Here is a 27,500-nt window from a genome sequence, read left to right on the forward strand (position 1 = left end):
CTCTCTCATTCTTTCACGTTCCCTATGTACCTTTGTTTCCTCTCTCTCCTCTCTCTCTCTCTCTCAATTCAATCATTTCAATTCAATTCAAAGGGCTTTATTGGCACGAGAAAACATTACATTGCCAAAGCAAAAGTGGAACAAAGCAATTAAAACAAAACAATGTATGCACAATTAAATACATTTCTCTCTCTCTCTCTCTCTCTCTCTCTCTCTCTCTCTCTCTCTCTCTCTCTCTTCTCTCCCATCCTTCTCTTTATTTCATCTTTGCTGTTAGCCTCTGCCATCGACCCTTTAATAAAGACCTGAAATACTAATAATCCTTGATAGATGAGCTGTTATTAAAACACACACACATGAGATGACTGGACATCCTGACCTACCATGTCAGTGGTCCTTAACGTAGGATCTGGGGACCCCCAGGGGAACTCGAGGGGTTTCCATGGGATCCCTAGCTAACTGATTGATAGAAGGAAACACATAGCTTACAGGTCTGTTACTACTGGTTCCATTTGTATACTTTGAGAGTTACATTAACCCCCGGAGATGAAACCATTGATGTAATCGATGTATATCAAACTGGGGGTCCTTGAAATGAAAACGGTGTACTTTTGAGTACTACCGAGGCGGGCACATATGTCTCTCCTACCGGCTGATCTGCCTTAACTTTCAGTGTCTCTCTCATTGGTTTCACCCATCCACATGCTTTGTTTCATGTGGAGTCTTGCCCTGATAGATTTACTTACTCTCAAATGGATTTCAGAAGGACATGCACGCACGCACGCACGCACGCACGCACGCACGCACGCACGCACGCACGCACGCACGCACGCACACACGCACACACTAATTGAATCTCTCCTATTAATTTAGGTGCACATGTTTACCGGTTCTCTTATTAGGTTAGAGTTTATGAGTATGCACGTTTGTCTATGTGTGTGTGTGCGCGCTTGCATGCATGCATGTATGTGTGTGTGTCCACATGTACTGTACATGTAAGGTCCTGTCCTTGCATAGGGAATTGTTATGCAGTTCATTGTTTTCAACGGTTGTTTTCTACCTCGTAATGAGACAGAAAATCCCTCTGCCTCGCCATGTCTTCTTGTTTGTGCGTGACTGTGGTGTCTGCCTGATCTGATATAGACGGCCACTGACAAGACCATCAGCCTTAGTCACCTTCTGCTTACACTACTCATGGCAAAACACCCTATAGTGGTCTCACTACCACTGTGTGTGTGTGTGTGTGTGTGTGTGTGTGTGTGTGTGTGTGTGTGTGTGTGTGTGTGTGTGTGTGTGTGTGTGTGTGTGTGTGTGTGTGTGTGTGTGTGTGTGTGTGTGTGTGTGTGTGTGTGTGTGTGTGTGTGTGTGGTGTGTGTGTGTGTGTGCGCGTGCGTGCGCGCGCGTGTGTCTGCGGCTGTGTGCGTGCGTGTATGCGTTGCACTTGTAAGTCACTCTCAATAAGTCATCTGAATAAGTGTGTGTGTGGTGTGTGTGTGTGTGTGTGTGTGTGTCCAACTCCTCTGTAATAAGGAAGGTCATTTGAGGACACGTTCTTACAATGACAGCCTGCCATTCATATCTTACTAATGTGGGCAGGCTTTCCCACAGTGTGAAGTCAAGCACACGTCTGTTGAAGGTTATGCGACAGACCACGTTATGCACCCATGTTCCTATGTTTGTCTGCGTGTGTGTACATGCATGTGTGTGTGTGTGCATGGCATGTACACACATGCATGTACTACATGCATGTGTGTGTATGTATGTATGTATGTATGTATGTATGTATGTATGTATGTATGAAAAGTCTTTACATATGGGAAGCGTCGGATGCTCCTAAAGGCTTTTATTCTTGTATTTGTTTTACTGAGAATAAGGTTAGAAATAACGTTAGGATTACGCATGTCTTTCTGAGGTTAAGATTAGGAATAGGGTTGGGTTAAGGTTAGGAATAATGTAGATTTAAACATGTAGACATAGTTTACAGAGGTATATAAGTATATTAAGGATCTCAATGGAAAAATAGCAAATAAGCCTTGCCTTAACCAAATTTCCTTTTATCAGTGAACTGTACTGTCATGAAACTGTATCTTTTCCTATCCAAAACCTTCTAATAAATACCTTAATCAATCAATCAATCAAAAGGCATAAACCATCAGCCCAGTTGTTATGCATAATTATAAACATTTGTATAATGAAGCCTTATAAGTGCATTATAATGATGATTATGATGCATTATAGACTCAACCTTTATGTAAAGTGTTACCAACCTTTTTTCTACGTGATGCATAGAAACCATAGACTGTAAAAAAATATTGACGGTGGGAAGCCATGGTTTTTATGCTGCGAAAATTGAAATCAACGTTCATTGGTAGAAATGGTACCATCTGGAATGATATTGGCTGCCAACGGTCATGTGCAGCCGCAGGGATACGTGGGAGAATGTGGTGTTGAGCTTGCTGAAAATAAAGCACACAAAGAAGAATCATCACAAGCCTATATGGAACTTTTAGTTCCGTGTTTGCTTCATTTTAAATCTGGCCCCCTGATAGAAACGCATAATTCACATTGAGGAGTTGGGAGAGTAGTATCGCTCCCTGTGTGAAAAGCCCTTAAGTCTTGGCATACAGTACAATACGTGTCTTAGCATTTCTCAACACATACTGTACAGTACAGTATACATCTGGCCTTTGGTCTTATAATAATTCTTTAGCAGAGACAGCAGATGTTTTATGATGTCTAGACGTACATTTCCTTGCTAGACACGACAGTGTACTGTACAGTTATTCTTAATGGTTCCTACAGGTATATTCTAGTTGCTCTAGTGTTGAAACATCAAGAGTTTGAGCAGGTTAGGGCCATAACTTTTACTTTCCATAGAAATAACCTTTCCCATATTTCCATAGATCTTTGCACTCAGAGTCCATATTCCTCTTCCGAGAATATAGCACTTTATATACGTTATAAAATAAATACGAGCTCATGTTTTGTCCATTAGAACTTACACACCGACTGCAAAATTGCTTGGGGAACAGGTTTGATTTTCTACCTTTTTTCCCACATTGGTACTTAACTGTTTTTGCTTGGCTATAACTACAGTATAAGATACATAAAACTATCGTATATTCATACTTTTTTTTACAGTGTATTCAATTTTAGGGGAACAAAAATGTAAGTGTATTTCTAATTACTGATTAACTTAATTGCACATAATTTCCCGTGCAGAAGAATCGTCCATCTACAGCTAGTTTCACTGAGTGCTAACGGCACGCTGCAAAGTATAAAAGTTAGGAACCACTGTCTTGGGCTGTGTGGGATCAACACAGACATGCAGACACAAAGCCAGAGAGAGACAATGGCCTAACAGAAAGACAGACAGGATGGTGGGCAGGCGGACATACAGACCCACATTCAGGTAGACAGACAGAATGACAGGTCGTATTGTATTGTTGCTCTCCTAGGTTCCATCTGTTTTGAAGCCAATAAAAACTCTTGACTGACTGGAGCCACTGTTTGCTTTGGAGGAGGAGGAGGAGGAGGAGGAGGAGGAGGAGGAGGAGGAGGAGGAGGAGGAGGGGGGGGGGGGGGGGCTGCATGTCAGAACAGAGAGGAGACCAGAGAGGACAGGAGACAAAGGAGAGAAACAGCACTGTGTTGTCTTCCCAGAGATGACTTATGGCTGCTGTGTAAAAAAAATTGTGGGGGAGGGGGAGAGAAGAAGGGGAAAGATATTAGAGAGAAAATGTAATTGAATTGAATTCAAATTAATTGACAGACAGACAGACAGACAGACAGACAGACAGACAGACAGACAGAGAAGGATTTCCGTAATAAAGTGCTTTTTAGTTCTGCTCTTTGGACCAGTGTTGAAAGAGTCTACACACACACACACACACACACACACACACACACACACACACACACACACACACACACACACACACACACACACACACACACACACACACACACACACACACACACACACACACACACACACACACACACACACACACACCCTGCTGCGACAGGCCAGTGTTTGTCCCTCAGGGTCAAATAGGAGGCAAGAGACAAAGAACACCGTGCCCCTATTCCCCCGACTCTCCACTCTCTCTCTCTCTCTCTCTCTCTCTCTCTCTCTAGCTCTCTCTCTCTCTCTCTCTCTCTCTCTCTCTCTCTCTCTCTCTCTCTCTTTCTCTCTCTCTCTCCCCTGTGTCTCTCTCATGCACACAGTCAGTGACCTGTCTGTACTGAGCTCGCTCCACCAGATGCTCACATTACTTCCTGCTCAATGACCGTGCGTTGGGACATCGCTCTTCCCATGTCGTTCTCTCTCTCTCTCTCTCTCTCTCTCTCTCTCCTCTTCTCTCTCTTTCTCTCTCTTCCCTCTCTCTTCCTTTTTCTCTCCTTTCTTCTCTCTCTCTCCTTTCTTTCCTTTCTTGAACTTCAAATAACTTACTCTATAATTCTCACACACTTAGTCAAATAAAGGTTGACGCAACCCACTTTTGTAACGATTTCACAATTGCTAAGCCTTACTAATGGAAAGTTGGGTACAGTAAGTATTCCTGAACTGTTAACCACTGACCTTAGACTTTTTGTCTTTGGGTTAGGCTTTCAGTTTGACAGTAGCTACTGCTACAGCAGGGACATCCTTATCATAGTGTATGGTTTATTAACCACCACAACTGTTTCACAAGGGTATTATTATTTCTACAAAGGAAGACTTTGGCCAATCCATTACGCAGCAGCACTCACTTGGCAAAGGTGTGAATACCAAGGCTTGATTAATCCTTAATTAAGTACGGGTGTCTTGCCCTGATATACAAGCTCACAACTCAACAAAGTTTGGGGCGTCAGTCGGCTGTGGCGCGTTGTCCCAGCAACAGTCGACATGGTAACATGTTGTTGGGAGGGTTACTATGGAGACTCGGCTTGAGAGAGAGTGCTGGACGTAATGTGATTAGTTGTCTGTGTCCTCTAGGTTTTATGCCCTCTAAAGCACAAGTTTTCATGTCATATATTTAGTTTATATGTGGCAGTGGAACCCCATGTGAAAATAGTTTTTGCCACGGACAAGATTGTACAAGATTTGTGTTGTTAAAATGTTTAAAAAATATTCCAAATTGTTCACCTCACCGTTGTGAGCCTGTACATTTTTCAAAATGTGCAATTCTTTAAATAGCCAGTGTATATACAGTAGGGTTAAAGATAAGTGGTTAAACAGATTTTGATGCTATATTAGCGCACTTTGCTGGGGACCCCCTGGAACCCACTTAACAACTTGGGTGCCAAACTTGTTCAGTAACGAGTTAAGGCCACTAGGGGGCACCCTGCCAAAAGGAGTTGTCTCATTCCTGAACGAGACAACAAGGGGTTAACTGGTACAGCTCTGCGTGCATGCTGCGTGCCCTGTGAATGACCCTAGTCCATACGTCACCCCGTAGCTCAGAGAGAGAGAGAAAATGGCGCGAGCTGGTTGCATTGATTTCCATTCTAGGCTGAAACATAAAAAGGGCTTTATCTATGAATGAGGTGAAAAGAACGCCAGGGAAGCAGAGATCTGATTGTTTTCACAGCGACACTTTACCGCGATGGTCGGCCGCGGTTTGGATTTTAGTTTCGCGAGCGTTTGTAAACAAATGGATTTTCTTCCTCAATCGTCAGTGGACACTCACGTGCACACGCACGAAGCTTCCGAGGCTCTTCAAAATAAAGCGTGAGTGAACGGCGGCAGCAGCAACAGCTAGAAATGTTAGAAACCTTGGCTTCCCATGTGTTAATGGAGTAGTTCACCACCAAAATGACTTTTTTTCCCTTGATTACTCATGCCATAGAGACTTGAGTTCAATAATATTTTTTTGTATTTGTCGCATTCCTAAGACAAAGATTTAATTATAGTTAATGTACCCCCATTGATTCCGGATGGGGATCCAAATGCATTTGGGTACATTTATTGAATGCAACAAAAAACAAAAAGTATCATTGAAATCAAGTCTCTATGGCATGAGTAATCAATAGAAAAAAAGTCATTTTGGGGGTGAACTACTCCTTTAAGGACCCACTTTGAGAACACCACTGCTCTAGTGGGAAGTATAGCTGTATTCATGTGAACTTGCTTGTCTTTCTCACGCAGATTAGCGTCCAGCTAGAGACATCCGTACATTTGCAGCATGTCTGTGTAGCGCGGTCATAAATCCATTTTGACCCAGTTCCGCCGATGTTTCAGTATAGTATTGTGTCTCTTTAAATGGGGCTTAATCGTTCAAGTGTGTAAATTACTATTAGAATAATTGGCATGAGCAGAATGGAATTTCCTACGGTAGAATTGTCTCCTTTGAGTATAGTCACATATTGGTGGATTAGACCTGTGGTTCTCAAAGAGACTCGACTCGAAAGAGAGCTTAGACGTTTGCCCGGCGACCCAAACTAGTGAAAATAGCAGATCTACAAGCGAACACAATGCGTTGCTTCACAACATTGCGAGTGTGTAGATTGGCTATTTTCACTACTATTTATGGAATATCTTAAATGTGTTTGTTTGGTAGTTTTAAAATTCATAAAAGAATAAAAAAAAAAAAAACGTTCTAAATATATATATATTTTAAATGTACTCCAGTCGTGATCCATAAAAATTGGTCTGTGAACCACAAATGGGTCCGGACCCCACTCTTTGGGAAAGAGTGGTTCTCAAAGTGGAAACATTTAGAAAAGTCTGTAAAAATGTGGAATAATTTTGAACTCGGATCTTCTCATGGGAGTTACTGACACAAAATATTTTCAGATGGGGATCCGCAGCCCTATGAATGAATTTGGGGGGTCCTTGACATGAAAATCTTTCAGACCCACTGGATTAGACTTTAGCGCTGTAGCTGGTGGAAATATTATCATGTTTGTAGTGTAAACGAAGCCCTTCTGAAAAACCTCTCTCTCTCTCTCTTCTCTCTCTCTCTCTCTCCTCATCTTCTCTCTCTCTCTCTTTCGTCTTGTCGTCATAGAGTTCCAAGGTTATTGAATTGCTATAGTTTACCGCCGTCACCTGTGTTTATAGCGTCAACATATTCTAATCACATATGTTTTGACAAGAGGGTTTGATGTTTTACGCATGCGCGCACGCACATTGCAGCCTTAGCCATGGTAGATGGCGATTGCCCCCACTTTATTGTCAATGTGTTGCACTCATCAACATCAGACGGTTTGGAAAACCATCATGGTAAATGGTCTGCATTCTATAGCTCTCCTTTATTCCACAGGAACATAAGTTATATTCACACACACACAACACACATCACAAAGTATTACCAGTAAGACTCCCTAATCGGGAGATAAGCTACCGTCACGTCGCATACACAAACTTTAGAAGGCAATAGTGGCCAACCTGGAGGGAATATGGGAAATGGGACAGATCCATGTTGATGACATGACTTTAGAGATACTGTGTACCCGCTTTGCGTGATTGCGACCAAGGTCGCTGTATACCATGAGAAATGTTGCAGCTTGCTCCGTCTGTCTGTCTGTCTGTTCAGTCAGTAACACATTTTTACAGTCTATTGGTTCCCTTGGTCTACTGTGAACAATCACTCTGATAGCATGCTCTGATATCACAGTGATGTCAGGCCAGGGGAACCACTCTTAACAGAATGGTTTTGCTGCTCTGACCTCACGCTCTGGCTTGATGTCCCTTTTACGCCCATATATTTTATGCGAAGGAAGGACAGTGGACCCCTTTTGGCTATCAACTCAAAATGCAAATGCAGGTTAGATCATAGATGTATGCCAATTCATGTCATCTATACCATAGCTTCTATTGCTCAGGGATGCTGCCAGCCTTAAGGAGACAGTTTGAACGTACTCACACGCAGACACTCTGATTGATTCCCCTAGTTTGTGGCTGGAAAACCATTAGTCCTTGTTTATCTGGTGCCTATGTCATTGAGGCGAGTCTTTATTGCTGTGAATGTTTACAGGCAAATATATACTGGACAGTCATTGGTCCAGCTCATAATGGATTCAGGACGGCAAGCTGCTGAAAATTGAATATAAAATTGAGCTATTTCACAGGGCAAGACTCACATGCCAATTTTATTTGCGTTTTGCTTTTTTTTCCGTCCAATTTCCAAGTTATCCGCCTCCCAGCGCTGTCATGAAATAGCTATTGCCTGACATGTAGGTGTGTCTGTGAGAGTTGGACCAGAAGTTGCGCAAATGGTGAAAAACAATAGTTGTCAGGATAGATAACTTGTGTTTGCCAGAGAATGTTGAATTCTAGAATCTCTAGTCAGTGGGTCATTGTCCAGTCAGAAGGGCACGTGAATCACTGCTCTGGCACTTCCTGTTGCTACTTCCACTGTCACACACAGAATGGGGACATTTTTTGGTGTTCTGTGTGTGTGTGTGTGTGTGTGTGTGTGTGTGTGTGTGTGTGTGTGTGTGTGTGTGTGTGTGTGTGTGTGTGTGTGTGTGTGTGTGTGTGTGTGTGTGTGTGTGTCTGTGTCTGTGTGCCTGTGGTTGTCAGAAAGTAATGTTGCTGTCAATCAGAAACCTTGTATCTCCAACTTTTTATTGTAAATGAATGCCCTTCTTAATATACTACAGTATCACACACAAGTAGCCAAAGTTAAAGGTGTTAAGTCTGTCTGTGTGTGTTTTTTCTTTTAATAAATATTGAACCACTGAAAAGTACTAAACAATTGCGTGTGTGACTAAATGATAACTTCATTAGAATCCATTTCCTTTTCCTGAAAAGTAACAATAGTGGACACAAGGTTTCCACCCGACATTGCAACCATAAGTGAGCTTTCACAAAGACTCAGTTCTGTTAAGGCAGCCAGCGAAAAGGCCAAAGTTGTCTTCTCCAGTGATGTCATCAGGGTTCCCCTCCCAGCAGTTGATGACAGAGAGGGAGAGATAGAAGGGGAGGAGGAAGAGAGAGAGAGAGAAGTACAAAGGTTTTTGGCTTTCAAAGGATTCTTTTTTCCCCCTCTCTTTCCCTGTCTCTCATTTTGACAGAGAGATGAGAGGGAGAGATGGAGAGAAAGAGAGTGATGACAAGGGAGGAGAAGAGAATGGAGTAGAGAGAAGTTAATGCTACGGGAGAGAAGGACGAGAGACAGAGAGAGAGAGAGAGAGGAAGGAAGACATGACAGGATCAAACTAAACATTAACAGTGGTCAATTTGATCTAAAAGTTTTGGTCAGAGTGGGGTTCGAGGAACATTGTCTCATTCCAACAAAGGATTCCTCTTAATTTTACTGGGTCACAACAAGTGGTTATGGGGTTTGTGTGTGTGTGTGTGTGTGTGTGTGTGTGCGCACGTGTGTGTGTGTGTGGTGTGTGCGTGTGTGTGTGTGTGTGTGTGCTCGCCGCATGTGACAGTGCTGCAATTGTATGCACGCGTGAATGTGAGAGGGAGAAGGAAAGGGAGAGAGAAAGGGCAAGAGTCATGGCACACGGGTAGCATGACAGACACTGGATTCATTTCTCCATTGAGACTTTATGAGAGATAAAGAGGCTGAAGACAGAGACATGCATTCATCACACACACTCGCGTGAGCACACACACACACACACACACACACACACACACACACACACACACGCACGCACACGGTTGTGATGGTCGGTGGTGGTGCGGTCCATCATATTTCTTTTTTTATTAGGATATTTTTGGGCCTTTGTTGGTAGTCCACAGTGAACTGAGACAGGAAACGGGCAGAGAGGGAATCAAATCAAGGAGTGACATGTAGCAAAGGTTGAGTATCGTCGTTGTTGGGTGGAAACCTTGTACCTCCAAGTGTCTAATTTGTAAGTTCTTTCGCAAAGTAAAGCCCTGCTTGATCATACAAGGCCGTTGCACAAAAGTAGTGAAAACAGCAGATCTAGAAGCACACAACGCCTCGCGGTGCGAGGCGTTGTGTGCTTGTAGATCGGCTGTTTTCACTAGTTTAGTTCATTTTTAAAATGATAAATGCAAAACGAACGGTTTTGGACATACAAGGTTTACACCCGACAACGACGGTATCCAACCCAGGACCTGCTGTCGGGCTTCAGTGCCTGTGTGGTACAAGCCTTAACCGCTCAACTATCATATTTCTACTAAAGTTAAGAGAGAAGAGAGTCAAAGAGACAGACAAGGACAGAGAGAAGACGGATAGGCCCTGACCAGTGAGCGAGTCAATGTGACAATGAACGAGGGGGAGATGGATGGAATGGTCCCAGTGATTATGGCATGATTGACAGGCCTTTCCTCTCTTGCCTTCCCTCTGTGTGTGTGTGTGTGTGTGTGTGTGTGTGTGTGTGTGTGTGTGTGTGTGTGTGTGTGTGTGTGTGTGTGTGTGTGTGTGTGTGTGTGTGTGTGTGTGTGTGTGTGTGTGTGTGTGTGTCTCTCTCTTTCCTATCTCTCTCTCTCTCTCTCTCTTAACATGGACAGGCCCTTAACTCCATGACGGAGACCGACCGTAAATCAGGAAGCTCTTGCAAAGAGCACTCTCTCAGTGAACCAATCATACAGCCTGATTCAGATGGGCCACGCTTTGTGTGAGTGCGTGCGTGCGTGCGTGCGTGCGTGCGTGTGTGTGTGTGTGCTGGCATGGTGCCAGTGAAAGCTGTACCAGTCACTGATGCCTTGGGTGGGACACGGACAGAGAAGGGGGAGGTACTGTAGGTCTAGAAGAGAGAGACACACTGGGTGAGGTCAGATGTAGACGACAAATATTGGTTTAGTTCCAAAGAGTTCCAAAGTGAGGGGGCGTTTCTGTTTACACGGTACGTTTCCACGCAGATGGAGAGTGTGTGAGGGAGAGGGAGAGGGAGGGAGAGAGAGAGAGAGTGTGTGCGTATTTGCTGTTGGCCATATGAATCATGTTTACCTCTTTGTCCTGTGAATAGGCTTCTACGTCAAACACAGTGTTGCTCATGGAGCCTATCCTCTCACTGCTCTGTCCACTAGTAAACAACTGATTCAGGTGTTTACCCAACGTGAGCTTCGTCTCAGTGGAGGACTAAAATAATATTACTGAACTTCAAGAGAAAGTTGTATTTGAGTTATAGAGCTGGAGTGCTTGCTTTAAAAAAAGATACTTTATTCAAAAGTCCATGCTTTCAAAAGTACAAGTTAGAAAGTACAAAAAAGATACCCTTCAAGCCAAATGACGTCATGATGACGTTATGATAATGTCCTCCGGTGACTCCGCTGACGTTCAGAACTAGGCCAGTTCACAGCCCATATGGGGATGATCTTGACGTCATTACCAGGACGTCATATGGACTTATGGATTATTGTTACTGTTTGTAATGTTAGTTGAAATATGAGCATGTAAGGTTATATTCTGGGACACAACTGACTTGTTATGATATTTATCAGACCCTCTCTGGTTAATCCAGGACATCCTTTTTCGTGGGCAGGATTTCTGTTGGTTGAAATCAGGTGATATTCTAGGCCAGATCTGACTAGTCATGGTTTGACTTGATCTGGCCCCAATCGAGACGTCACTGATTGGTCCAGGTCCTGACCGTGCTTGCTGGGTATAATTAATATACAGTGAATATGTACAGTATATGATATATGGCTTAAGTGGTTTATTCATAATGTACTTTTTCCCTTCCTGGAGAAGTAGTGAAGTCAAGCTTAAAAGCACCTTTTCCCAAGCTCTAGATCTGCTACTTTTGATAGTTTTGTGTGATGCTGTAGTATGATCAAGTTGGGCATTAATTTACGAAAAAACACAAAAAGTTAAAATCTGGAGATAAGAGGTTTCTGCCTGACAGCAATGATATATTATGACAGCAAGTAGGCCAGTGACCTGTTCTTTTGTTGTTGTTGTTTATGACTTCACATTGACCACTTTAACCCTGGCCTCCCAATTTTGGGTATGTCATTATAGGCGACAAAAAAATGCAAACGATTTCTGAGCATTCCTTGAAAATAGCCGATCCATAAGCTCACAACACGTTGCAATGTGACGCGTTGTGAGCTTGTAAAGGACCTATTATTTCAATCATTTAGAAAATGTTTGTGGTTTAGTGGTTAAAAGATAAACATGAGGCAGAAATACAACTTGTGATTATTATAACATGCCTGGGATCTTCTCGTTCCCCTCCACATAAATGCATTCCCACTTTTCTTTAATTAACATGTTTCAGTCAAAGGAACATTCCTTGGCTTGACGCCTAATTGATACTAAACTTGACAAGACAAGACGGGGTGGGGTCTAATAACAGCGTGCTGCAAGCCAGACTGTTGCATATTTCAAATGTTGTACCAAATGTAACACATTTGGTACACTGACACTCACAGTGTGAACAGTTAACAGTGTGAACAACAGTATTGATCCTCTCTCAAGCTGTTTTTTGGTAAACGTGGCATATATTACCGACTATAACACCTTGCTTTCTCCCATCTTGTCTTTGGCAGAACGTGCTAGCCAAGGCGTTGTACGACAACGTGGCCGAGTCCCCGGACGAGCTGTCCTTCCGCAAGGGGGACATCATGACCGTGCTGGAGCGGGACACGCAGGGACTGGACGGCTGGTGGCTCTGCTCGCTCCACGGCCGCCAGGGCATCGTGCCCGGCAACCGCCTCAAGATCCTGGTAGGCATGTATGACGGCAAGCAGCAGCAGCCGGGCACGCCGACTTCCACGACGCAGGGCACGCCCACGTCGTGCTCCACGCCGCAGTCGCGCACCACGCCTCTGAGCGCCTACTCCAAGCCGCTACCGTCGTCCTCCTCCCCCTCTCCCTATCCTGGGGTTCCCAGCAAGCCGCTGGCGTCGTCCCAGTACACGTCCATGCACCCGGCGTACTCCACGCCCAGCCCTGGCCAGAACAACCCTGACAGTATTTACATGATGCCCCCCTCGCACGCCCCCAAAGCCAGCCCGCAGAGTCTCTATCAGATCCCCTCTGGCCCCGTCGGACCGCCGCCCAAGTCCTACCCCGGGCCCCCCGCGCTGGCCCAGAAACAGTACCACCACCACCCCACTGGCCAGGATATCTACCAGGTGCCCCCCTCTCACCAGGGGGGAGGGACGGGGGCTGGACAGGACATTTACCAGGTCCCGCCCTCCTTGGACAAAAGAAGCTGGGAAGGCAGCAACAAGGCCCTGGGAAAGGTAAGAAAGGATGGATGGATGGATGGATGGATGGATGGATGGATGGATGGATGGATTTTGTTGCGACCGTTAGGTCGCAAGTTACTATAAAAACCTCCACTGGCTGTCTGTCAGTCAGTCCCTCCGTCTTTCCGTCACGTCACACTTTTGGCCCTACTCTTATCTCCGGCACTGTTGCCCCATCCATGCCAAACTTTGTACACACACTCCTTGGCTGGCAAACCACAACCTCCGCCCCTGATTTCTCACATGCCCCTCTTCTAGCGCTACCATGAGGTTGCTAAGGCCAATTTGTGTATACTGTACATGATTAGGGAGTCTTACTGGTTATGTTATCATTAAGTCTTAGTGTTTTGCCTATTATCTGGGGGCCCACTTTATCAATGTTATCCTCATGGCCCAAATGGTGGGAGGTGAGGTTGGGATGGAATGGCTGCTGTAGATGTTTGGAGGAAGTGGAGGTGAGACAGAACAAGACTATCAGTTGCAGTTATCAGGCGGCCATCTTCCAGCACATTATGTTTCAGATTGAAACGTAGCAAAAGTATGGAAAAACACAAAGTGAAAATATGGAGGTTTCTGCCCGACCGCAACGATACCTTCACAATGCTCAGTATAGTTAATGAGGCATCCCAGAGCCGTGATATTATAATACATGGCTTCAGTGGTTAATCACACTAATTGATTTAGTCAATTATAAAAAAAATATATATATTTTTTTCGTGTTGATCTGTTGGTGTATATATACGAAAATAATCTACCTACCGATTAAACCGATTAACCTACATGAGCAAGATGAAGTGGGGTATCGGTTGTATATATTTTTGGGTTAATCACCCAGCCTCTACCACAACATTTCACCCAATAACTTCCACCACTCCTCCATCAATCTCCTCAACAGAAGGCTAATGGGACGAATGACCCTTCTGACTAGAAACGCCACGCTCAGCACTTAGTTCACAAACTGCACAATGACAAACTGAGAGAGAAGGAAGGAAGGAGGGAAGGAGTCAACAATAGAGGAAAACACCGGGAAAGAAACCATGTAGAAGGAGAAGGGAGAGAGAGAGAGGGAGAACGAGAGAGAGAGAGAGGGAGAGAGAGAGAGAGAGGATGAGAGAGAGAATGGCAGGTGTTTGGCAGTGATGAGGGAGGGTTGTGTGTTTGCTTGAGTGCATGCGTAGACAATCTGCGGAAATACATAATAAGTTTGTTAATAATTCAGCACTGATCTCGTGGTCGGGTGAGTAAGCATTCTTCTGTGCCAGCAGGTTACTGTGTGTGTGTGTGCGTGTGTGTGTGTGTGTGTGTGTGTGTGTGTGTGTGTGTGTGTGTGCGTGTGTGCGTGCTCGTGTGCGTGTGTACCCTCTTGGGAAGTCCCTCCTCCAGACGTGCTGAGGTGCAGCCAGCCATATGTATGAGCAGACCTGTGAATTGGAGTGTGATGTGTGTGTGTGTGTGTGTGTGTGTGTGTGTGTGTGTGTGTGTGTGTGTGTGTGTGTGTGTGTGTGTGTGTGTGTGTGTGTGTGTGTGTGTGTGTGTGTGTGTGTGTGTGTGTGTGTGTGTGTGTGTGTGTGTGTGTGCGCGTGTGTTGAGCTGATAGGACTGGTGGTGGTGATGATGATGATGATGGTGCAGGGTACAGCTGCTCCCATCCTCCCCTCCTCCACCCAGATTACCTCATCTCTCTGCTGTCAGTCTATCTGCCTGTCTTGTGCTCCACCCTTCCCATGTGGAAATGACAACACCAAACCCATTTTTCTCTTAACGGTTTAGTGGTAGAAGGAGAGGACAGTGAAGAGTTGCTTTCTAACACACAGCTGTAATCACGGACCAGTTACCCATAATATTGAGATCCCTGGTACGCATATATGGAGATCCATGTACTGTATATGGAGATATGCTGTGAGAGCCCATTAATGCTTACTCAGTTATTCGTTATGTGAAAGTCCTATGATGTCTATGACATCTGACATCATACCCTTTTATGCCCATACATGGAGATCCATGTCTGTAGAACCAGCCGTTAGTGTGGTATGTGGCCGATGTGGCGTCCATATTTGGGCATTCCCATATGAAGTCCTGTTAGATATGGGCTTAATATTGATGACATCAGGGAAGTCCATACTTGGACATAAAAGGGATTCTGTTAGTGTGACATCACAGTGAAGTCAAAGCGTGATGTCAGAGCGGCAAACCCATTCTGTTAAGAGTGGTTCCCCTCACATCACAGTGATGTCAGAGCATGATGTCAGAGCATGATTCAGTGTGACTAGATATTCTCTTGTCAGTAGAGCCAGATAGATAATCCTTTCACAACCTGTGTAAAACCTGATCGTGATACTTAGTCGTGCGACTGCAATGGCCGATCTACAAGCTCACAACGTGCCGTGCCGTGACTCGTTGTGAGCTTGTAGATCTGTTACTTTTAGCAGAGGCCCACGCTGAGGCAGATGGGAAGTAGGAAGCATGCCGCCGGAAGTGGGATGCGTACAGGAGGGGAGCAGAGAATGTCCTGTCCTCAAAGACACTCTAAAATGGCTTTGTATGGATACAGGAGGATACAGTACATTGGTGGCATACCACTGTGCGGTCATCACTGCTGCTTAGGGCAGAGGTCTTCAACATTTTCAGGCCAAAGACCCCTTAGATGAGAGAGTGATAAAGCAGGGACCCCCACTACATATTGTATAAAATTGTGTTGGAGATTAAAAATGCTCATAGATTTCTTAGACAGAGTAGACTTGTTTGACAGCACTATCATCCGTGTAGGTTGTTTGTTTAATGTGTATTTTTGAAGCGGTGAAAGCTGCTTCCAATGAGTGGCTTTGTGGGTCCCACGCCCATATATGGTCATTTCAGTCCAGAATGAACAGGTTTTTTCAAAAACAAAATGTGTGTTTCATGTCCATATATGGTCATCCCAGTCCAGAATGAACAGGTTTTATCAAAAAAAAATGTCTGTCACCTCATGTCCATATATGGTCATTCCAGTCCAGAATGAACAGGTTTTATCTGTCCCGTACGTCCAGAATATCAGTCCAGAATGAATAGGGTTTTTCAAAAACAAAATGTGTGTCCCATGTCCATATATGGTCATATCAGTCCAGAATAAACATGTTTTATCTGTCCCGTACGTACGTCCGTCCGTCCGTACGTACGTACGTACGTACGTACGTACGTACGTACGTACGTACGTATGTGTGTAGTGTCCGTCCCGGTCTGATGATTGGATACTTTGAGGATTGGTCAAGCTTCACATGACAATTCGGCCCTCCAGATAAAATCATTAATTCATTCAGAATATAAAGAATGTATAGATCACAGAGTTCATAACTCTAGAACACAGAATAAAAGTTCACCGCTTCACTTCGAACCGAGGTTTGATTTTTAGACATTTAACCACTTGAACCATCAATACTTAGTCTGACTGCTCTTTCTTCCCTCTACACCAAACCTCTTTGCCAAGAATAGCAGATCTACAAGCTCACAGCACCTCGCAGCGCGAGGCGTTTTGAGGCGTTGTGATCAATGGTGTTCTTGGCATTGAAGGTTGTTAACAGAATTATTTTGTGACAGGCCTTCTGCTACTACTAAAGAGAGGGATGACGTTTAAAATGCAGAGCAAGGCACAGATAGAAGAGGAGAGGAGAGAGAACGTGTTTACAACGGTCACATTCTCATGTGCTGTCATCACCTCAAAGTTTACACACACACACACACACACACACACACACACACACACACACACACACACACACACACACACACACACACGCGCACACACACACACACACACACACACACACACACACACACACACACACACACACACACACACACACACACACACACAGCCATGATGTCATCCAGGGACGTGCAGAGAATGTTAGAGAGGCAGGGGCTGACATTTCTTAAAGGCCATTTGGTGCTGCGACACATTTTGAGCTTGGAGATTGGCTATTTTCAGTACTTTACCACACTATAGTAAGCATTAAAAAGGCAATACTGGAGATGTGGCGTAACGGCATGGATTTCTGCACAGAGAGGGCAATTCTTAAGACGCTGCATTGAAGTTCAGGAGAGTTTGGACAAGGCAATTCTCTTGAATGCTGCCTTCAGCTATGGCATGGAGGGCATTTGCATTTCTTTCTTTTTTTCACAGTGAAAACTGCATTCATGGTCTGGGCAGGGGCTCAAGCCCCCTTTGTTGTCTATGTGTGCACATGCCTGATGTCATCATCACTACAGTGTACTCCAACGGGGAGGGAAGCCCACCAGGGACAAAGTGAAGCGGTGGATAAACAGAGATCCCAGTGGTAATCTGCACTGCCGTAGCAACACAACAACAACAACAACAACACACACACTAGGGCTGGGCAAGTCACCCAAAATATATATGTATGTGTTTGTCTGTGTGTAATGTTTTATTTATGTGTATGGGACCCCCTCTAAAATGAGATGCCGCATCTCAAGGGGATATCCTCTCAATAAATTCTGAGGAGCAGCTTTAAAAAAGAAGGAAAGGAATGTACTGTATATATCGTCGTTGTCGAGTGAAAACCTTGTATGTCCAAAACCGTTCGTTTTGCATTTATAATTTTAAAAATGATTTAAACTAGCGAAAACAATCTACAAGCGAGGCGTTGTGTGCTTGTAGATCTGCTGTTTTCACTACTTTTCTGCGACGGCTTTGTGTGATGAAGCAGGGCTTTACTTTGCAAAATATCCAAATTTGAGATACAAGGTTTCCACCCGACAACGACGATATATAGGTTTCTTATATTAACAAATTGATACTTTTTAAAATGTATAATCAACTTTATCGATTAGCCTGACTAACCACTTAGAAGCCTTGGGTTATATTGTAGTACAAGTGGTGGCGTACGAAAATAGCGACGATTGCCAATCTACAAGCTCACAACATGTTGCATGGCGGCCCACACCCAGGGGAAAGAACCAGGGAGGAAGTGTGGAGAGGGGATCGATGCAGGGCGGGAGGCAGAGAGACAGAGAGAGAGAGGGCTTTCCTTTCAGTGACATGCTGTTTTAATGTCATCACACCCAGGAGACACACACACACGCACGCGCGCGCATACACGCACGCACGCACGCACGCACGCACGCACGCACGCACGCACGCACGCACGCACGCACGCACACCCACTCAGAGGGATGGTAAGCAATACTCCTTGCCGTCATAAGAAAAACAGCTATTTCACTATTTCTTATTGCTGTTTTAATATTTTATAAACAGTGTGTGCTTTAAGCGTTTCTGAGGGGTTGAGGGAGGGGGAGGTGGAATGGCATGAACTCCCAACTAGCATGGTGGGCTTTTTTCTGCTGAGATCGTATCATAAGAGTTCTGGCCACACACATTAGCTCATTAAGCTGTTAGCGCTATTTGCCTACTTATCTAGTTCACTATTTACCTTTCCATTTGGTGCATTAGGAAAAGAGAGAGAGAGAGAGAGAGAGAGAGAGAGAGGGCAGGGACACATGCACGCACACACACGACAGCTAAAGATCTGGAAAGCACTGTTACTGAACAAACATACTATAGAAATGATTACTATCAGAATATAGAGCTATTTAACACTTATCTGAACAAAAACATATCACTTTACTGCACCTCTGAATTCTCACAACTTGCTCAGTTGAATTCTGCACTTAGACTACATCATTCTTTAGAGCACTTCCATGTGGTACGTGTGTGTGTGTGTGCACTGTGCACTGTGCGTGCATGTGCGTATGCCACATGCTCTGTTTATTACCCTGCCAGTGCCCTTCATTGTTATCGCTCGTCCTTGTCCTCATTCACCTCCTCCTCTCTTCTCCAGACAGACAAACACATACATACACTCTCTCTCTCTCTCTCTTTCAATTCATTGAAATATGTGTGAAACACCAGCACGCGCGTGCACACACACACACACACACACACACACACACACACACACACACACACACACATGCAAGCATGCACGTACGTGCACACACACACACACACACACACACACACACACACACACACACACACACACACACACACACACACACACACACACACACCCTTCACTGCTGCCAGTTTCTCATTATGAGATAAGGAGTTCCCGTTTAGAGAAGAGATGACACACACACACACACACACACACACACACACACGCACACGCACACACGCGCACAAACGAATAGTAATTGAAGAGTGATGAAACATGTTTCTATTGTTTCAAATTCATCTCTAAAGAGACTGGGAAAAAGGGAAAGAGCACAAAGAGAGACTAGTCAGAGGGACAGAGGGAGACCAGGGGAAAACAAAGGAGAGCAGAGAGAGAGGAAATGTTGAAGTGTTGTTACTTGGATTCAGAAGGGTAACAGTGCTTTTTAAACCACCTTCTTGAGCCCTATAGTGTCCCTATTCTGGCAAAATATAGCAGATCTACAAGCGCATAATGCGTCACAACGCAGCTACGTATTTTCACTGAAAAGATTTGGTTTTGAGCAGTGGTTCTTCTGGATCAGGGTCCACCTGAAAGTGCTAGCATGGGCTGCGTGCATTCTCAGAGCATGTTATGGTCAATCAAACCTGATGACCTGATTCTAAAAGTGGTTCTAAGGTTTTTTGAATAACCTATGTTTCTATGTCAGTTTCTTTTTTTTTTCATGTCAAGGACCCCCAAAATGACTTGTATTTGGCCACGGACCCCCATTTCAAAATATTTCGTACCAGCGTTCCCCCTAAAGCAAAATTTGATTTACAATCGTTCGCTTTAAAAAATACATATATTTTTATTTAACATTTGCACACATTTACACAACTTAAAAAACAATAGCAGATCTACAAGCTCACAGTGCGGCACTCGGTGCCGCACTGTGAGCTTGTATGTCTGCTATTTTTCAATGGTTAAAGCATTAAATAATTCTAGGCATAAATGGATTAAGTTCATATTTATACAGTATCACAAGGAACACTCACTTTTCGAGGTTTTAAAAAGTAATCGCTGGTTTAGAGGAGGGAAAAAAATGTGGACCAAGCATGGAGCCCTGGGGGAACCTGGTGGTCAACTCTAAGTGGTTACTGCCACGTGTCAGCTTGTTCCCTGGCTCTAACAGTTGCATGCACAGCACAAATCATCAGAGTTTATGGAACTCTGTGGAAGGGAGTGTAGAAATAAAGGTCCATTTGGGTCAGTTCTTACACCAAAACAGAGTTACATCAGCACAGAGCATTTTACTGGGTATTTGATGAGATTCAACAACAGAATGACACGGTTGATGACTTTGTAAGATAACTCTACAACCTCTGTGTGTGTGCACGCGCGCATGGCACACGCATGTCAGAGGTCAAGCGGCTGTGTCAGCTGACACAGCTGTCATCATCAGTGTGACAGTGTGTCAGTGGGACATCAAAGGCGGTGATGTCTTTTGGAAGGGTGCGGCACACGCGCCATGCTAAGCCCTAACATGCGCACACAAGACACACACACACACACACACACACACACACACACACACACACACACACACACACACACACACACACACACACACACACACACACATGGCTTGAATACTTGCAATTCTTTCTCTCTCACTCTTTCTTGCTACTACGTCTAAATATTCCTATCCACCTCAACTGTGTGTGTGTGTGTGTGTGTGTGTGTGTGTGTGTGTGTGTGTGTGTGTGTGTGTGTGTGTATGTGTCTGTGTCTGTGTGTGTGTGTGTGTGTGTGTGTGTGTGTGTGTGTGTGTGTGTGTGTGTGTGTGTGTGTGTGTGTGTGTGTGTGTGTGTGTGTGCGCGTGTGCGTGTGTGTTTGCTGTACCAAAAGAACCTTGTTAGATCACTGACGACTCCTCCTTGGTTATTCCCATCTTTATTTTCATAATCATATTCAGGCTGACATGTTGGTGTCCATGTTCCTTTACAATAACAGACAGCCCTCTAAAACCCAACCCTGGCTTTTCCCATCATGAGCACCGTCTCGTCTCGTCTTCATTCCAGTCCACAGAAACCTTGAACCAGTCACCGCCCGGAGGTGGGGATTCACCGGCAGACATCAAAATAACACGCAATGGCGTGTGTGCAGTGAGTCGCTGGTTAGCACTGTATAACGCCTGCCAGTTCAGTGGCTTCACATGAGTAGGAGTGGGAGGTGTGAAATTGGAAATCACACAACAGCCCAGTGATTCTCAACCTGGGCCCCCAAATAACTACAATTTTATGGGTAATGTAACATTAGTGTTATATTACAAATGTAAAGAAATTAAAATGTCTTTAAAAGTCTTTAAAACGTAAGGCCATCCCAATGTATGAATGAATGGACCATTGTAAAGCACTTTGAGTTCGCAACTTGCTTAGAAAAGCGCTATAAAAATGCAATCCATTATTATAATTATTATCTCCAATTGCAGTTGCAAGGAGTTGCATTGGTGTGTACTGGCCTTAAGGGATAGCAAATACCAACTTAAATTATACTAGGTTGGTGGTTCCATTGATTTACAATTACAATTTACAATTTAGGTATTTACTGTAGCAGACGCTCTTAATCCAGGCCGGGCCTTGATCCAGGCCAATTGATCATTAAAGTGAACAGGCTCTGAAAATGCGTGCGGCCCACTTAAAGGAGAATTCCGGACTAGCCGTTTTCTTTGTGCTCCTACACTCTGAACGGTGGGGATTTACCGCAAAACCCCACCACTCACGCTCGGAGCTACGGTGGACTCGGGATGGAGATAGGAAAATTGACACCTGTGCCACTCTTTCTTGGATATAATAACACCAGATTACGGTAACACATCTGTATAGTTTGATTTATAGGGGTAAAAGTGATCTGTAGTATGAATTGTCAGTAAATACCACACCAGCCTAAAGTTATGCTTCGTCATGCAAGAGTACGTAAAATAACACATATATTACTTTGGTGCCACCATTCAATCACAAAGGCTTCATTGTAGTGTGGATCTTGTAAGCACACTGCAGCCTTGACAAGGAGCCTTAAGGCTATCAAGACCCCCCGCCCACACACACACACACACACACACACACACACACACACACACACACACACACACACACACACACACACACACACACACAGTACAGTAGCACTGCTGGGGAGTGTAGATGCTGGTAGATAATGATTCTGCTACCAGCCGGATCAAAATTCAACCTGCTGTGAAAGTCAATGTGTGTGCAATCTCTGGAGGGATGTGTGTGTGTGTGTCTGTCTATATCCATACATGTGTGTGTACAGTATGTGCATATGTTTTTGTGCATCCATATGTATAACTGTGTGTTTTCGAAGTGATTGTACATTTTGTGTGTGTGTGTGTGTGTGTGTGTGTGTGTGTGTGTGTGCGCGCGCGTGTGCGTGCGTGCATGCGTGCGTGCGAGATCCTGGGATTGTTTCACCCGGAGGCCCTCACCTGAGCAGTGTGGGCGTGGGGGTGAGGTAGAGAGTAGCTTATCTGGAAAAGCTGGGGGAGGGAGGAAGAACTACTGTGTGTGTGTGTGTGTGTGTGTGTGTGTGTGTGTGTGTGTGTGTGTGTGTGTGTGTGTGTGTGTGTGTGTGTGTGTGTGTGTGTGTGTGTGTGTGTGTGTGTGTGTGTGTGTGTGTGTGTGTGTGTGTGTGTGTGTGTGTGAGAGAGAGAGAGAGAGGGGGAGAGAGAGAGGGAGAGGATGAGCGGTACATTTGGTGACATGATCTGCTCACGCAGCTAAAAGGATAGAGAGACGGCGTGAAGAGAAAATATGTTGAGCTTTAGAAGAATAATCAGGGAAGATGAGAGAGAGAGAGAGAGAGAGAGAGAGAGGGAGAGGGTGGAGGGAGTGACAGAGAGGGTGGAGGGAGGGAGGGAGGGAGAGACTGGGTGGAGAAATGAAAGTGTGAGATGAAGAGGGAGAGAGTGTGCAGAGGGGGTGACAGCATGAGGGTGAAAGAGATGGATGGCTCTGAGTGTGAAGGTCTTCGGTGTGCGTGCCGCCGCACGGTAAAAAACACAATATCCCATGTTCATTCCACTACACGTGGGTCCGTTCTGTCTGGACACGCACCAGAGTTCACACTCATCATGATTTGACTATGTATATCGTCGTTGTCGGGTGGAAACCTCGTATCTCCAAGTTTCAAATGTGTATGTTCTTTCGCAAAGTAAAGCCCTGCGTCATCATACAAGGCCGTCGCACAAAACTAGTGAAAACAGCCGATCTACCGTACAAGCACACAACGCCTCGCACCGTTGTGTGCTTGTAGATCGTCTGTTTTCTCTCGTTTAAATCATTTTTTAAATGATAAATGCAAGGTTTTCATCGGACAACGACGATATTATATAGCCACTTGTCAGCACCTCTCAAAGTCTAGAAATGCAAAGAAGTGCATCTGCCAATCTCTGTGTGAGTGTGTGCGTGATTGTGTGCCTGGGGGTGTATGGTATACTGTATGCACACTGGGCCTTAGGCTCGTTATTATGTGGCTATCTCCTCAATTGCTTTGCTACCATCCACACGCACGCACACACGCATGCACGCACACACACAGACAGTACTGTAGATGAATATACAAATTCAAGCCGTGTGTGTGTGTGTGAGAGAGCTCACATTGCATACTAAGCAGCTACTGGGTGTAAATACAACACCTCAGCAACTGTGGGAACTCAAGTCTGGTGTCTTACAAGTACGTAGAGCTGCAAGTGTCCATTATCTGCTTACAGATGATCCCATACAGATATGCTAGCTGAGGTAGCTTGTTTTTTTTTTTTTTTTTTTTTTTGCGTGTAAACCACTGTGCTTTAACTTAATTGCAGAGGGCAATTTATTCATACAATATTGACATGATTAGTCAGATTTCAGCAGGGTTTACATTAGGGATGGATGATAAAAAACACTCACGATAATCGTATCGTGGAGATTTAATTTACCGTGATATCGTCCTCCGCTGTGATCAATTCACCTTTTATTTGCCGAGCTGCATATCCAGTACCATTTAAACCCTCTATAATTGGTAAAGGGTACTTATAATATACAGTACGTACTTGATACAGTTTCCTTTACACTTTATCAAATGTCTTTGCCAAAAAATAGCCGATCTACAAGCTCACAACGCGTTGCGATGCGTTGTGTTGTGGGCTTGTAGATCTGAACATTTTTGGCAAATGTTCCGCCCCAGGATAATACATTTTGATTATCGCGATAACGATTTATTTTGTCACAATCATCGAAGTTCAATATGAAATGTTCATATCGTCCCATCCCTAGTTTACGTCTGGTTCTGTATTCAGAGGCCTTTCCACAGAAACAGAGTAGGGAAACGGTGTGCACTGCGGCCCACGATGATGGTGACATGAAGAATGATTCCTCTGCCTTTGTGCTCCACTGTAAGAGCAACTTTCTGATTGAGCCCACTTCACTGCACACACGCCCTGGGGGCCGGGAGAGAGAGAGAGGAGGAGGAAAGAAAGACAGACAGACAGAAATAATCCATTTTGGTTCTTTCTGAATCTTGTACAGTAGCAGCAGCTGACTGAATGATCGAAACATTCACAGACACACACACACACACACACACACACACACACACACACACACACACACACACACACACACACACACACACACACACACACACACACACACACACATACGTGTACACACCATGTGTCTGACACTGGGATCCAGTAAGGAGTGTGTGTGTGTGTGTGTGTGTGTGTGTGTGTGTGTGTGTGTGTGTGTGTGTGTGTGTGTGTGTGTGTGTGTGTGTGTGTGTGTGTGTGTGTGTGTGTGTGTGCGTGTGCCTCGTGGGATCCATTTTATTACCTGCTGTGGACTCATTTTCTGCTCTGGTAGTGTGTAAAGAAGGAAGAGGAGAGAGAGTGAGAGAGTGTGTGTGTGCACGCGTAGTCGCGTACGTGTGCGAGTGCGTGTACGTGTGTGTGCTGTCATTCTCCACTCACAGACAGGCTTTGAGCAGCAGGAAGATAAATAGGTGTCTTCTTATTTTCTGTATTAATACTGACCTGTTCATAACACACCCATCCCCCTCTCTCTGTATCTCACACACACACACACACGCGCACGCACGCACGCACGCACACACGTGCGCGCACACAGCATTATACACTCCAGTTACTGCACTGAATAGTGTTTTGAATGTGAGAATGTGAGTTTCTTTATTCAGGAGTTTATTTTTACACCTCAGCATTGTATTCGTTCATACAAAAGTGGGTGTATGTGCGCGTGTGTGCGAGCACGTGTGTGCTTGTGTGTCTGTATAGATTTAACAATTTGCCCTGAAATGCACATGCTGGGCATACTGTATCATTCACTTCCTGTGTGTGTGTGTGTGTGTGTGTGTGTGTGTGTGTGTGTGTGTGTGTGTGTGTGTGTGTGTGTGTGTGTGTGTGTGTGTGTGTGTGTGTGTGTGTGTGTGTGTGTGTGTGTGTGTGTGTGTGTGTGTGTGTGCCTGTGCCTGTGCCTGTGTGCCTTTGTCTGTGTTACTATTGCAGCAAGAAAGCTGGAGGCTCCCTCCTAGATGTGTGATCCCTCCAGGTTAATCTATAATTGTAGTATTATATACACACACATAATGCATGCACAGCAGAGCAGAGGTAAATGTGTACATCTCACTTAACAATATGTCTGTCCAGGAGTGGCTTACTGTATTTGCTGTACATGCAGCAAATGCATGTTACCATTAGGGATGGGACGATACGTGATATTATCGTTTATCGTGATAAAAAACATTTGTGATATTGTCCTCCGTCATGCACTGGGATCAATTCACCTTTTATTTGCCGAGCTGCATATCCGGTACCATTTAAACCCTCTATAATTGGTAAAAGGTATTTATAATATAGGTACTTGATTAAAAAAAAAATCACTCTATCAAATGTCTTTGCCAAAAAATTGCCGATCTACAAGCTCACAACGTGTCGCGATGCGACGCGTTGTGAGCTTGTAGATCTGCTATTTTTTGGCAAATGTTCCGCCCCAAGATAATGGATTTTGATTATCGCGATATCGCAAATCGCGATTTCTTTTGTCACAATAATCGTGATATGACATTTTCATATTGTCCCATCCCTAGTTACCATGTGACACATTGTGAGCCTGTGGGTCTCATACATTTTAGCGTGGGACGCCATCGTACGACGCAGTACAATAAACCAGGCCACGATGGAGGGGACTGCACGACCATCTGGGAGGCCGGAAACCATATTAGTGCCATATTAATAACCAGGAATACAATCTTTTACTCTTTTTTCCACCGACTGCACCGGTAGATTCACTTTATAGATTAGTTTCACTCCAGAGTGTAAACAGTAAATCAAAAGTCAATCAACGTCAACTCCAAGTTATAACGATTAATGGGAAATTAACGGTAGATCAGTGGTCCATTAGCGTTAAATTAACATTAGGGTGTGTGTGTGTGTGTGTGTGTGTGTGTGTGTGTGTGTGTGTGTGTGTGTGTGTGTGTGTGTGTGTGTGTGTGTGTGTGTGTGTGTGTGTGTGTGTGTGTGTGTGTGTGTGTGTGTGTGTGTGTGTGTGTGTGTGTGTGTGTGTGTGTGTGTGTGTGTGTGGGTGGGTGGGTGGGGGGGTTTGGCGTACCAGTAATGAAAGAGGAAATCCTTGGAGCCTGGCAGTGTAAAAAAAAAAGGGCTGAATCAACAGCAAATTGTCGCTGTCGGGAGAGAACCTCATATTACGTCCCAAACCGTTCCTTATTAGTATATAAAATAAAACGGATTATAATAGTCATAATAGTCGAAATTGCCGATCTATCGGCTATTTTCACTACTTCTTGTATGACGAAGCAGGGCGACGATTTATAAAAACAAAAGCAAAAACGAAACGTTGAAACATAACGGAGTTACGAGGTAATATAATCAACCAGATAGGCTGCTAGATTATCACCGAGTCGCTGGTGAATTACTGGAGAGTCGATGGTAAATCCGACAGGCTGTTGCTGTGGCGCGGCGTGTGCCAGAGTGTCTCTGGCCTAAAGTTTAGTGCCAGCAGCGTGGCGCGTGCCACCGCTAGCAGACAACTAAAGCCCCCTCACCACATGCTGGGGGATTAACCGGATGTTAATGAGGCCTGCACTGATGTCTGTTACTGACTGACATGTCATGTGCATGTGCGTTCAGCCAGAAACCTCCTATCTCCGTATTACACTTTTTTTGGGAGGGTAAACTAATGCTTTATTTCATCATACGAGAGGCTAGTATCTTCACAAAAGTAGTGAAAATAGCCGCTCTACAAGCTCACGGCACGTCGCATGTTGGAAAGTGTTTGAAAGTGAAAGTGGTTAAGTTTGTGGGTTTTTATACATATTGAACCAATGCATGGAAAGTATTAATAACAAGAGCTTGTGACCAAATAATAACTATATTGGAA

At 44.5% G+C, this 27,500-nt stretch overlaps 1 protein-coding gene across 1 annotated transcript in view; it reads left to right on the forward strand.

Annotated features, from left to right (window-relative positions):
• The window catches only part of bcar1 (BCAR1 scaffold protein, Cas family member), a 73,166-nt gene that overhangs the window by 19,260 nt on the left and 26,406 nt on the right, over positions 1 to 27,500 (forward strand). Inside the window, exon 2 of the mRNA XM_080737710.1 lies at positions 12,410 to 13,108. Within this exon, the coding sequence (XP_080593836.1) occupies positions 12,410 to 13,108 (699 nt within the window). The remainder of the gene's footprint in view (positions 1 to 12,409; positions 13,109 to 27,500) is intronic.

Source organism: Nannobrachium achirus, assembly GCF_963921795.1.
Source record: "Nannobrachium achirus genome assembly, chromosome: 11".
NCBI lineage: Eukaryota > Metazoa > Chordata > Actinopteri > Myctophiformes > Myctophidae > Nannobrachium > Nannobrachium achirus.